A 14,130-nucleotide genomic window follows, 5' to 3' on the forward strand; every position below is an offset into this window, starting at 1 on the left:
GTTAATTGAAGGAATATGGGAGAGACCTTCACCTTGCAGTAGGTATAGTCCACCTGATGATGAAGAGGACCAACGTCTGAAAACTACCTATAAGAGATAGAAAGGAAACAAAATTGAGAAGTGGGACTCTAAATCAATCATTTAAGACAAAGCAACAAGAATATGAGGTATCTTGCGCTTTCACCCTATAACCTATGGCTGACAGATCGCAATGCATACATAAAATGCATACAACCAAATTTCATTTGTAGCAATCGTAACACGGACGAGGAGCGCTAGTCTTATTCACACTGTACTATAGCAGTAGAATTCTGCTACTAACCGTATTGTGGTGACTGAGGGAAACGTAGCTTTTCTTTTCGAGCGCTGTTTTTAGGCGCTTGTTCGGCGGTTCAGCTGCGTCGCCGTTGTAGTCGGTGGAACAGCGAAAGAGTTACGATCGACGTTTATGGATCTATAAACGATGGTCACGATCGAGACAAAAGAAATTTTTCAGAAGATAAAGAAGAACCGCAAGCGCTGTGTCGCTCACTCATGGCTCATCTTTTCCTTCTTCTGATGAATACAATTTGAATCATGGTAGAGACAGAGACTTATTGCCCATAAGAAAAGGTGCGCGCCCCAACACCTTCCGCCGCAAGAAAATATGGAGCACTTTGGCCGGGTCTCTTTTGTTTTGGGTTCAACCGAGTGAAATAGTCAAATGGCGAAATCGAATTCCCCAGAACAGAGGGAAGGGACGCCATCTCTGCACCGCTCGCACATGGCTCTTCTTTCAATTCTTCAGATAAATTTACTTTTGCTCATGAGGAAAAAAATTAGAGGGTCTCTTAAGTGGTTCTAAAGAGGAGAATGGCGAAAGCCTACCCTTCCTATCCTACAATTTGCCTCCCATCGTTAACCTCTTGTCGGCATTCGTTGCAGTGCTGTATATAATTATAATTGGCTTACATGAAAGGAAAGGCGCAGTATTTAATTATCACACTTTCTCCAGCAAGTCTGAGTTTAGACGCTACACCATCGCTCCTGTCGCGTGGCGTTCCTTGGCGCACGTTCAAGTGTGGCATTGCAGATGGCAGGGACGCATCCCGCCTCGGCCAATCAGAACGTCTCAAAAGCGGGACACACTTTGTCCACGACAGCATGAGCCATTAAAGGCTTTCGCCTTAGAAAGTTAAACGCAGACGGCGGAGATTCCCCTGATGGGGCTGGGACAGGTAGTTCACCGCCGCTAACGGCGGGGGCTAACCTGCCACAGAATGCTTATCTGTTGTAGGCCGTCATTGCACCCGCCATCGTTTCGGTGGTGAACGATGGCTGTTGTTGCGGCGCGCGTCTTTTTCTCCCTCTTCCTTTTCTTTCTTCTCTATTTTCTCTTCTGTCTGCACGAGGTAGGGGAGGTGGCTCAGCTACAGAGCCAGTAGCAGGCCCGTGCATTTTTTTTCTTTCTTCCTACAGCCACATTAACAACTACCTGCTCTTCCCTGATGGGGCTGGTACAGGTGGGTCACCGCCGCTTGCAGCGGGGGGCTAGCCCTGGCACCGAATTTTGATCTGTTGTATGCCGTCATTGCACACGCCACCGCTGGTGGTGGACGACGGCTGTTGTTGCGGCGCGCGTCTTTCTTTCCCTCTTCCTTTTCTTTCTTCTCTATATTCTCTTCTACCTCTTCTACCGGCGGCTGCGTTTCGATGGAGGCGAAACGAAGAGGCGTCGTGTGCTGTGCGATGTCAGCGCACGTTAAAGATCCCCAGGTGGTCGAAATTACTCCGTAGCCCTCCACTATGGCTCCTATTTCTCTCTTTCCACTTTCACTCCCATTTCCTGCCTTCCCTTACGGCGCGGTTGCGGTGTCCACAGAAAAACAAGCGAGACAGTTACCGCGCATTTCCCTTCCTATAAATAAATCAGTTTTAAAATCAGTTTTTTCTACCTGCACGAGGCAGCGGAGGTGGCTCAGCTACCGAGCCAGTAGCAGGCCCGTGCATTTTCTTTTTCTTCTTCCTACAGCCACAACAGCAACAACAACAGCCTTAATAAAGGGTGCGTATATATGCGCATATTGTTAGAGTGCGTAACCGAGATCTCGCAAGGCGAAAGAGTTTTGACGCTATGTGGAACGACGACGTCGCTGAGGAGGAGGAGGAAGAACATTTATTTCCGCCGAATATGGCGCGGCAGCCCCCGGGTCCGCACGCAGGCGTCCGGGGAGGCAGTCTGTCGCACCACGCCCAGAGGACACCCGGCCCCGTCTAGGAGAAGAGGTCTTCAGCTTCGGCCGCCAGGCGGACGGCGAATCGCTGAGTTTTTTCTTTTCGTCGGAGCTTCTTAGCGTGGTCTCCTATTCATCGCTAGTTGTAATCGCGTTGCGCCCTGGGGCACGAACGCATCTCCATATTATGTGATCTAATGTTGCCACGTGGCCGCAAAACTTACAAATTTCGGTTTCTGGCGTCCGTGTGCTGTGCGATGTCAGCGCACGTTAAAGATCCCCAGGTGGTCGAAATTACTCCGTAGCCCTCCACTACGGCCCCCCTTTCTCTCTATCCACTTTCACTCCCACCTTCCTCCCTTCCCTTACGGCGCGGTTCAGGTGTCCACAGAGCAAGTGTGACAGATACTGCGCCTTTCCCTTCCTATGAACCAACCAACCAACCAACCGTCCCTCTTCCGCCTTCTGGCACCCGTCCAACTCTTTCACAGGGGCGAAAAGAAATTTCGAGCTTGGAGTCTTCTCCAGTCGTATGATTCCTTTTTACTCAGGGATCTATCCGGTGGCGGATATATCCTCCGGTCTTTCTTCAGATTGTCGGTTACATCCCTAAACGTACCAATACATTCTTTGCTTTTAGATGTTGTTGTGGAGGCGTCCGCAGCATCGCGAGGTAGCGAGGAGCGGGCAAGCATGTGGGCAGCCTCGTTGCCGGCGAGACCGGCGTGTACTGGGGTCCAGATCATGGTCACGCTTCGGCGAGATCATGGCGAGAGACGACTCGTTCAGAATTTTAGCAGCACGATTGCTGACTGTACCCTTGCTAACATTCCTAACCGCCACTTTGCTATCGCTGATGACGTGTTTCACACCTGGTCTTGTAATGGCAATGGCTGTTGCAATCTCTTCCGCCTCTACCGGCGGTAGATCTCGGTTTCTTTCGATTTCTATGGCGATCCCGGTGTCTAATAGGGCGACCGATGTTACGTCGCCTTCTTTCCCGATCGCTGCATCGGTGTAGGCGACCGATCCCTGTGGGAGTTTGTCCAATTTGTTAGCGAGGTGCTTAGCTCTGCTTTTCCTCCTTGTGTACGGGGTGCATGTTCTTCGGTATGGGCGAGACGTATATATGCTTTCTGATTTCTCGATCTATGCTTTCTCTGACAGTTTCGTTGATGTGGAGCTGGTGTGTTGGTGTGCACTGATCTTCGCGAGGTTTCTCTGACATTGAAGTGTGACTCTTGCCGCTAGAGAACGCTCCATAACAGTTTGGTGGCGTGAGGTGGGTACATACATCAATCGACTAGCAGCAACCCGCACGGGCCAGACCGTTCTTATGGACCTTAACCTGACTAGCCCGCAAGGTCTCGTACAAAAACAGGCTATACCGCCCGGGTGGTCAGACTCATTCATAGCCAATCCCCTACCCCGCAATATGCATCCTCTGTTCCACCAAAGGCGCCGGAAGGCGCGGGCCAAATACATCCAGAAAAAGTACGGGACGGACACTGAATCCTACTACGTAGACGCAGCAGAGTCAGAAGCGGGGTACACGGTAGCGGTTGTGATTCACCAACAACAACTGGTTGATGCCCTCACCGTCTGCGATGACAATATAGAAATGGCGTAGGAGGTGGCCATTGCTTTAGCCGCCACGCATACCACCTGCGCCTATATATAACAGACTCTATGGCTGCCTACCGCAACTACATCAAAGGACGAATATGTCCCCAGGCTGCCAGAATATTGAAAAATTATGGACACCCCGAACAAGACAAATGCCTCATCTGGACACCGGGACATCAAGGCGTGGAAGGGAACGAGTGCACCCATGCCGCTGCCCGAGCTCTCCTCCCCCGGGACTCGACCCCTCCATCCTCCCCACCGCCCTATCCCGGCCCTCTGGCGACGTATGTGGAGAGGTTACAGCACTGCAGACTCTCTCGCAGAAAATATCCACCCCCAGCCAAGGGGATCTCCAAAGCGGAGGAAGTTAGATGGCGACGCCTACAGACAGGTACATATAACACACCAGCCCGTTTAAACACAATACACCCCGGGTTCTGCGACCCCAAATGCAAATATTGCGGGGAAAAGGCAGGCCTGCACCACAGGGTGTGGACCTGCCCACACAATCCTCCAGATGATCCGAATGCAGTGCCAACAATTGAGGGGTGGGAGGCTGCCCTATCAAGCTCTGGACTAGAGGCCCAACGGGCCCTCGTGACACGTGCGCGGGTAGCAGCGGCAGCCGCTGGAGTCCCGGACTAGGGACCCCACCTACACATCCCCCTCCCTTAAATATACTTAATAAAGTTTTTCACTCACTCACTCACTCACTCAATCACTCACTCACTCACTCACTCACTCACTCACTCACTCACTCACTCACTCACTCACTCACTCACTCACTCACTCACTCACTCACTCACTCACTCACTCACTCACTCACTCACTCACTCACTCACTCACTCACTCACTCACTCACTCACTCACTCACTCACTCACTCACTCACTCACTCACTCACTCACTCACTCACTCACTATCTCGCGTCCACAACCTCCAACTCCGAAGTGGGCGCTATCTATGCCACTTGACACATCCTCATCCACAGCGACAGCAGCGCCGACCGATGTCATGGCGTTGCCTCGGGAATTGGCCACCTTTTGCGGGGCCGATCAAGTCGAAGTCTACGATTAGCTCTCTGTGTATGAGCGAGTATGCAAGAACAAACGCTGGGATGCTACTGTTATGCTTGCCAACGTGATTTTCTACCTAGCCGGAACGACGCGTGTCTGGTTCACGACCTGCGAGGAAGACTTAACATTATGAGATATTTTTAAGCAGGAGCTGAAAGTCTTATTTGCAAAGCCAATTGAACGCATGCTCAGGTCAAAAGAGGATCTTGCTGGTCGAGTGCAGTCAATCACTGAGCCGTACGTATCGTACATTCAGGACGTCCTAGAACTGTGCCGTGAAGTGGTCAGTGCCATGTCTGAGACCGACAAAATGGGCCATACCCTGAAGGGATCGCGGACGACACATCGCGGACTGAAGCGATTGCCGTCAGGCATGGCCTGCCGGTCCCCACCTGTGATCAGCAGCCGGGCCAGCCCATGTAATATTTCGCGGTTTCAACAAATAAAGTATTTCACCATCACCACCAGTGTATGAGTAGCCTTCGGAACACTACGCCACGCGTTGGCTGCATCCATGCTTTTGAACAAAGCTACACTATGCCCCAGATGGCTATATCATAACTGCTGCAACTTCTATGGAGCAAGCGCGGGGAATTCAGCATCACACTAATTTCAGAACGTTATCTTTTACGCCGGTTCATGTCATTTGGCGGCTTTTCGTAAACAAGCAGCGGACCTTGAGACGAATTTATCTTGAGGCCACGGCTATGTGCCGCGGCTCATTATATGAGCTCAAATACAGGTCTTTCGCAATGCTGAAGGGCTATGGTACAAAGCCGAGGCGGGAAGCAATTGCTTGAAACAACAGCGCTGTAAAACGGTGAGGCAAAAAAAAAATAATTGATGGGCGATTAGGACGCTGAAAAATGCGAAGTGTGACGCGTATATGGTTGCGACGCGCCATAGTTCATCGGAGTTTCTATCGCATCGCGCAGAAAAAAAGCGTGACATGTCATATGTGCCCTATAAAACTTTACTGGATCGTGGCAATGGTGAGGGGTCCAGCTATCCCAATTTTACGTGCACCTTGCTTTTTTGTCCGGCGGAAGCGGTATTGCATAGCCAGCCCTCAAATTTGTTTTTATTCAGAGCGAAAGTCGACTTGGGCGTCCTCAATCTGACCCCACGTTGCGGATTAGCGCCTGCCGTTCTACTAACACATTTTACCTGTTTACATCACAGCCAATGGTTTACACCAGTGCCATGCGGCAAAACGTTGACGCGACGCGCCGCTGTCGCATTCATATATAAACGTTGCTTCTGGCTAAAGCCACTTTCGGCAGCATCTTCAACGAGGCTAAATTAAATAGCTGTGGCTTCCGACGGAGACTGACTTGTTGCATGCAGCAGTTCTTGAGAAGACTTTATGGAGGTTCACTATCTGCTCGATGGTAGAAACGCGCGGAGGAAGCACTAGACTATTTCCACGTTTGAAGTGCCGAAAAGGATTTTAAAGTTTGATATTTTTCGGGAATGCAAGTAGTTTGACCTGGGGTGTTTAGTATGTTCACTTGCACTGCGACGGTGTCGAGGATTCGCGGAGAAGGCGGACGAACACGCACCGCTCATGTGCGAACAAAAAAAAAATCAATATCCTGCAGAGATTATGCGGCACGTCTCAAGCATCTTGACCAAATTTTAAGTTTTTTCCATAAATGACCACCATAGGCACTTAAGGTTCTCACTCAGTCTGGGTGGCGTTTAACAGGGTCGTTAACATAGTCTGTACAATCGCAGAACATGGTTTCTCAGCATTTCGCTCGAGCTCACATGTAGGGCAGTCATGCACAAAACACATCAGACGCTCGGAAAATCGCGTTTCCCGACGAAAAATGTCAGCGCTCATCGCAGCGAGAAGACGGAGATGACAGCGATCATTTATATGTGAGTGGATAAAAGAAACTAAATGCTAGCAAGAACGAAAGGAAGAAGATGGTTTGCACGGTATAAAAAAGAAGAACTGAACAAGGGTAAGTAGGGTACGCCTCAGGTCGCAACGTTGGCTCATCTGCGACCTGAGGCGTACCCTATTTACCCTTGTTCGGTTCTTCTTTTTTATAAATGCTAGCAAGGTAATTATTTAAAATTTACAGCACGCTGGAAGAATTAAGGGCACTAAAGTACAACTAACTATCCTTTTTTATCACTGTTTGACAGCTGAAGATCAAGGGCAACATTATCAGAGGCACACAGAACATGGAATCACCAGCTGCAAGGGTGCTTCATTGGTTGTACACATCGTGTATGAACGAGGTATGGCAGCAAGACCGACGCCAAAATGAGATAGCGTCTTTTATTCTCGACGAGGTGAACGCGACGAGCTCCATGGGACAGAGTGAACTGATTCGATTCGCCCTGACCGTGCAGGCACGATATAAACTCCGGTTTTTCTTCGCGGTCACCTGCAGCGAAACGGTCACAATATTTCAACGGAGGTATATCCGCAGCAACTTTTACGAACTATTCTGCTCCAACAGCTGCTTTTCTAATGCACTGCCGGCCGTCAACGCTCGCCTGCATACGAATTACACTCTGCAAAATTTCGTCGACTTCGAACGCCTGCTGCCAGAAGACGATGAATACAGAGAAATGGAAGTATTGGACATAGAAGAACTCCTTAACGCTTTAGGAAAAACAAACAAGTCGATATTGGGAGCCCTTTTGACAGAGTTCTTCCCCAGATTTAACATTTCGGCGCCTACATACGCGATCTCCAAAGATAACCTGCTCGATGAAATTAGCGTCCTTTGGAACGTCTCAAATCAACCACCTATGCTGTTTTACGTGCTGACGATAGTAGTACTCGATGCAATGACTGAAGTCCAAGGTTACAGAGAGCTGGACGCTCCGACGAGGCGTATGTGGCACATATGCGATGGCCACAGTGACAGATACGACGAACTCTGGCGTGCCACATACGTTGCGGCCCTCACCAGTCCCAGCAAGAACCACCGGATGCGCGTCATCTTCGAGGCGACCCGAGCGGCCGTGCGGAACTACGCCCCTCTGCGGACATTCGTGGCAGCCGGCAAACAGGCGGAGCACTTGGACGCTCTCCTTGGAAGCATGTCCGTTATTCTTCCGGGAGACCTCGTCCTTAGGGATGTAGATGTGCCCGAAATGTCACCTCACGGCTTCGTGCGCAACTATTTTCGGGCTCTGAGCTTCGAGTTTGACGTCTGGCGTGAGAAGGTACGGAGAGGCGCAGCCACCACCCCGAATGAAGATGAAGTCAGGGGACTCATAGAGCGCATTAACGATACGCACTTCTACGTGCCGGCGACGGCGTACAGTACTCTCAGCGCCAGCAAAAGCGATTCCTTGCTCGCGGACGCGCCCGTGATTGCCATCGACATGGCGGCCCAGATATGGAGCGAAGTTGAGAAGTACGAGCAGTGGAACTCTCGGACGGCGGCTGCTATCAAGTCTCACAGGTACCTGTATTTTTGATTATCATAGAATACTTGCACAGCTAGTGCCAGAACAATTGAGCCGTTATGTCTAACATGGATGCCCTTAAAGACTATAAACACGAGCACATCGTCGTAATCATTCCGCTTTTCTGCTAAATAAGCGGGAGTACATATCACCTAGCACAACAATTATGTTATTTTAAAGCTCTGCGCTCCGTTGCCGCCCATGTTCAAGCCTAATAACAATTATTGGTGTTTTTATTTATTTATTTATTTATTTATTTATTTATTTATTTATTTATTTATTTATTTATTTATTTATTTATTTATTTATTTATTTATTTATTTATTTATTTATTTATTTATTATCAATACCTCAAATGCCCCAGGAATGGGGTATTACATGAGGGATGGGCTGCTATTTCATATGAAAATAGATTCGATGGCTGCCTTGAATTGAGATGGATTGGAGTGGTGCACGAAGTCGACTGGCAGATTGTTCCAGTCCCGAGCAGTTTTTACGAAGAACGAGCGAAGATGAGCTGTAGTCTGCGCTGGTGGAGGGTAGACAACTTTGGGATGGCTGGTGCGGTTTGAGAAGCGATGAGCTGGTAATATCACAGAAACATCAAGTGGTGTGTGATAAAATTTATGAAAAAGGCAAAGCCTAAAGATGCAACGTCTCATATTGAGATTAGGAAGGTGAGCCTTAGATTTAAGAGCAGTTACGCTGGAGTGATAAGAATAGTCTGAAAAGATAAATCTTGCTGCCCGATTTTGAACTGATTCGAGGATGTTACAAATGTTAGCTTGATGAGGGTCCCAGATTGAGCATGCATATTCTAGCTTAGATCGAACGAACGTGAGGTAAGTTAGTGATTTAATCGAGGCAGGGGCGAGGCGCAAATTTCGACAGAGGTAACCAAGAGTGCGATTGGCTTCGTTAGCAATGTTCGTTACATGTGCAGACCAATTAAGTGTGTTAGAAATTGTGATGCCAAGGTATTTGTATGAATGGACAGATGAATTTTCTGAGCCACAGATGACATACCTGGAGGGTTGATAGTGCTGTCGTCGATGAAAAGAGAGTAATGACGTTTTATTAGTGTTTAAATACATTAACTATTTGTCGCACCAGGCTTCAACGCGTTTAAGGTCATCTTGAGGAATGCGAGAATCGGAACTGTTATGGATAGGACGGTAGATGACGAAATCGTCTGCAAACAGGCGGATGTTAGAAACAATGTTACTAGGCAGATCAATAATGTAGATTAGGAAGAGCAAGGGTCCAAGTACAGTGCCTTGGGGAACGCCGGAGAGGACTGGGGAGCAAGTCGATGAGAGTTTATTAGCGTACACAAATTGCTTCCGGTTAGTCAGAAAATTACGTATCCATTCCAATACAAGAGGGTTAATGCGTAATCGTGAAAGTTTAAGTAAAAGTCGCTGATGGGGAACTTTGTCGAATGCTTTTTCAAAATCTAAAAAAAAGAGCATCTACATGTACGTTGAAATCCAGGTTAGAATTTATGTCATTGATGAATAAAGCTAGTTGAGTTTCACATGACAGTCCTTTACGAAAACCATGTTGATTAGGATGAAAAAAAGGCTATAGAAATTACAAATTTTACCATGTGAGAGTAAAGCAAATGTTCCATTTGTTTTGAAGAGACGCTTGTTAGTGAAATAGGACAATAACTAGAACATGAAGATGGAGGACCTTTTTTCGGAACTGAAACAGCCTTGCCTATCTTCCAGTCTTCCGGCGCCACTCCTGATGACAACGATTGCTGAAAAATATGACTTAAAATGACGCTGACAACAGTTTTGGTGTGTTTTAGTACTTTTGAGTTGATGCCATCGACACCTGATGAAGATGTAAGTTTTAGTGAGTCTATAATTTTCGTGATGCCGAAAGGATTGAAAATGATATCAGGCATGACTGCGTGATCATAGCTAGGGAAATCTCGTAAAGTGTTGGCGGGTTCTTGAGTAAATACAGATTTTGAATGTGTGGTTAAGTTCTTCAGCTATTTTATTGTCAGGGATTGGACGGTTCTGCTTATCGCATAGTTGTAACGGTTGCGAGTGTTTGGGGCAAATCGTATTCCAAAACTTTTTAGGGTTATTTTTTATCATTGTTGGCAAGACTGATGAATAAAAAGAGCGTTTAGTTTTGCTAGCAAGTGATTCAAACTCCTTTTCCGCTGCGTAATACTTTTGCCATTAACATTGGTTGTTAGATTTTTTAGCTGAGCGGAATAGCCTTTTCTTTTTGTTATTAAGACGTTTCAACGTGATGTTAAACCATGGTGATGACTGTTTTTCTCTTATAGTAGTAGTTGGTACGTGCGTTAGCATCAACTCATGCATTTTGTTCTTAAAAAGTAACCAGTTAGTTTCTACGGAGCGTTTTGAAAAATCGTGAAGGAGCCAGATGTAAAATTCTTCGAGTGCTGCATTAATTATGGAATAATTCCCCCTGTCGTATAGTGTTATTGCTTTCGTTATTTTAGGCGTATGCGGCAGATGACAATGAAAGGAACCGTGCAAAAGTGAATGGTCACTAAGCCCTGGCAAATATGTGAGCGGAGAGAGCATATCGGGCTCGGAAGCTAAAACCAGATCGAGTGTGTTTGATGATTTGCTACCGCGACGCGTCGGCTCTGTGACTGTTTGCGTTAGTCTAAACGTTAGGCAAGTGTTTACGAAGTCACTTTCGCTGTTGTTTTGTGATAGAACTGAGGCAAGATTTTACCAAGTTATCGCAGGAAAACTGAAGTCTCCGAAAAGCAGGATAGGCGATAGACGGTATGCGCTGGTTACTGATAAAGGGAATGGTGCGGACTTACCGGTTAAGCCTCCTTTCAGGCGATGCTATAGTTTCTGACTGTACATCTACAGCATAGCTATTTGCTTGAACCTGTAAATAATGGAGTAGTTCGCACATCTTCTAGAGACACCGAGGGCTGCTATATGTGCTCTTAATGCCCTTGTATATGGAGCTTACATTGAGCCTTTTTTATTTCCAACATACACTGCACTGTTCATGAAAAATCAAAGCAGTTCCACTCGGCAGCTTCTCCTGGTCCTATGCCATATACCATATAAAAATTGTATTTCCTTTCTGTTGCCTTTAACATATTTGAACGTGGTTGAAAAACAAAAATAAGGGAATTTTCGAGAGTACTTCTGTAAGAGAGTGAACTCACTGCACACCACATAAGTTTAGTGTAAATTCTGTGTTTCGGAGCCTGTTGAGCATTTTGAGCCATCAGCAACGATCTGCCGAGCTCAGTCGGAAGTATAAATGAAACTGTCATTATTTTATTTTCCGAGATGTCCGAAAGGGACGACCAAAGAATAGAGACGGTTTTATAGCAAAGTATAGAAATGACCTAAAATGCTCCGTTTTTATAATGCTGTACTGCTACAATAAACGCATGAAAAGCAATAATTCTGCTATAGGTCATCATCCGTCTTATGCACTCGTCGAGAAGGGTGTCGCCACGTGTGCAAGTGAAGAATAAGAAATGAGAGAAATTTCTTTTTTATGAGGTATTTGCATTTTATTCTGCGATCATAGATTTAACATAGGTTCTGGGTATTGTCTTGTTTGTGCTGAGCCTTGATTCCTTTCCCAAGGCGAGAAATAAAACCGGCAGCATGCTCCATTTCGTGGTCGGTCATTTATAAACATTTATGTCGGTCATTTATAAAAAGAGATAGGAAAACAGCACCTTCCAGCATCTCTTCTTATTTCATTTGTTTATTAAAGCATTTAAGATCCCAAAGCGACTCAGGCTATGAAAGACGCCGTATTGATAAACTCCGGAAATTGCGATCAGCTGGAGTACTTTAACATGAACTTATATCGCATAGTACAGTGGAGCCTCGCGTTACGCCTCCATCCAAAAGCGACCGCCATGGCTGCGATTTTATCGCGCGTCCTTGCATTCTGTAATCCACTGAGCCGTCGCTCCCAGGCCGTTCCTCGTGTAAGAAAAATTTTCAGCGGCTTACTAGTCTTAACAAGGGTCGCGTTTTCACTAAAGCAATAAGTGTTTGGCATTACGATAGCTGCAACAGGTACACCTATTGATTACGTTCGATTAGGCCAGTTTCGCTTTGTAGAAGATTTCACACTTTACCAAGGAGGCTACCCAATTTTACCAAGTCAATTCGATGTTTCTTTCGCTGATGCGCAGAGATTTCGTATAGTCACCTGTCCAATAGTCCTTCCTTTTTAATCAGTACCATATGCATGTGATCCACATGTCTTGATGCGACCACTCCGAACAAAAACTTTTGTCACCTAACCTTAACCTAAGTTCATCTTGACCTCCTAGGGAGTGCATGTTGAAGTCTCTGAAAGCACTGAAGTACGAAGCCCCTTTTGCCATGACCGCCACGGTGGCAGTGCAAATCGCGGCCAAGGTTGCGACCTCGGAGGGTGTCGTCGCTCGCTCCGACTCGGCGACATCTACCGACTGGTGGGATGTGAAGATAATCTGGAGCTTCTTTCGCATGTCCAAGGCGCAGTTCTTCTACGCACGGTATGCGTACTTCAGGTGTAGTGCCAGTAGACGCTCCAGGCTCTTGGTAAACGAGCCTCTGAGGCGCATCGAAGACTTTGGTGTGGCGTTCCAATGTACGCCAGAGGACCTTGTCAACGTCAGCGCATGCGTGGACGTCAATGTGTGACTGTTTCTCTAGAGTGTGCTGTGTTGATTCTGTTTACGTTGTATGCGTGACAGTATTATACATTTAGCGATTCCTTTCCTGCTCTCTTAGCTCATTCTCTACGAAGAGTAAATTTAATTATTACCTTGCGATTATCTATGCTCTGACACTGTTGCTGAAATGAGAGCGAAGCACTAAAAGCGCACGTAACCTCTATCTGTTGGGATATCTCATTTTTTTATGTCGAGAACGGGTGATGGCTTCTTAAGGTCACCTTCATCTCAACCTTTCAAGAAGCGACTGGGGAAAATAAAAAAAAAGCATTTTTATCTTTATTTTGAGAAAGAAATGATACGTATATGCCGCGCGCATCACATTTCATTCTTCATACAGGGCAACAGGAAACCGTGGTATGTCTTTTTCTCGAGCCGTTGGGTGCATCTGAATGGCAGTAAAACGCGTAACAGTAGCGTCATCCTTGACATCCAAGGACCGCCTGCACAGAGTTTTGATTTGGCGCAAATTGTATTAGGTTAAGCACGGTGGTGTCCGCGTGCAGAAAGGTTTGCCCCTTTCCGTTACAACATAGCTATTGCCCTAAGTGGAGTCTCGAAGTTGTGTGGAATTGACAAAATATATACTGAGGGTAAGGTGAGAGAAGAAAGACGTCTGTATTTGTGATAAAACCAGAATTTCCCCCTCCCTTTTCTGTTGTATAGCTTAGCTAATTACGAAACAAGAAAAATCTAGTGCGCGTATTTTTCATCTTTGTTATATGGTGCTGATATACGCTGAAACACTAATTCTGTGGATTTAAAAAACTCGCTTTCTCCAAAACCTACGGAGGGGCACATTTTATAGCAAGCTACACCCTGATGATATCACAGTGACTAGTTCTTCCTATTTGTTAGAGTAAAACCTGTTGAAAAACCAGTGTGCCGCTCATGTGAATGTTTTCTGGCTGCGCTGATGTCACAAGTGGCTCCCTAGTTTGCGCGGAGAGTGCCGTTCTGTGTCAAAGACATCAGGTGAATGGAAGCGTGTGCGAACAGCTGGTTCCTTCGTGCCAAGGCCCGGGAAATAGGGAGGGACATTTTGTACGAAAGTGAGAAGGCCTATTA

General features: G+C 46.8%; 1 protein-coding gene across 1 annotated transcript in view; it reads left to right on the plus strand.

The window, feature by feature from the left end:
* LOC146207868 (uncharacterized) overlaps window positions 1-13,030 on the plus strand; it is a 31,142-nt gene extending 18,112 nt beyond the window's left edge. The window contains exons 2-3 of the mRNA XM_084577714.1: window positions 7,071-8,347; window positions 12,676-13,030. Coding sequence (XP_084433840.1) covers window positions 7,071-8,347; window positions 12,676-13,030 — 1,632 coding nt within the window. The remainder of the gene's footprint in view (window positions 1-7,070; window positions 8,348-12,675) is intronic.
* Window positions 13,031-14,130: the final 1,100 nt, after the last annotated feature.

This window comes from Amblyomma maculatum, chromosome 1, assembly GCF_055883805.1.
Source record: "Amblyomma maculatum isolate TAMU_Amacu chromosome 1, ASM5588380v1, whole genome shotgun sequence".
NCBI classification, from domain to species: domain Eukaryota; kingdom Metazoa; phylum Arthropoda; class Arachnida; order Ixodida; family Ixodidae; genus Amblyomma; species Amblyomma maculatum.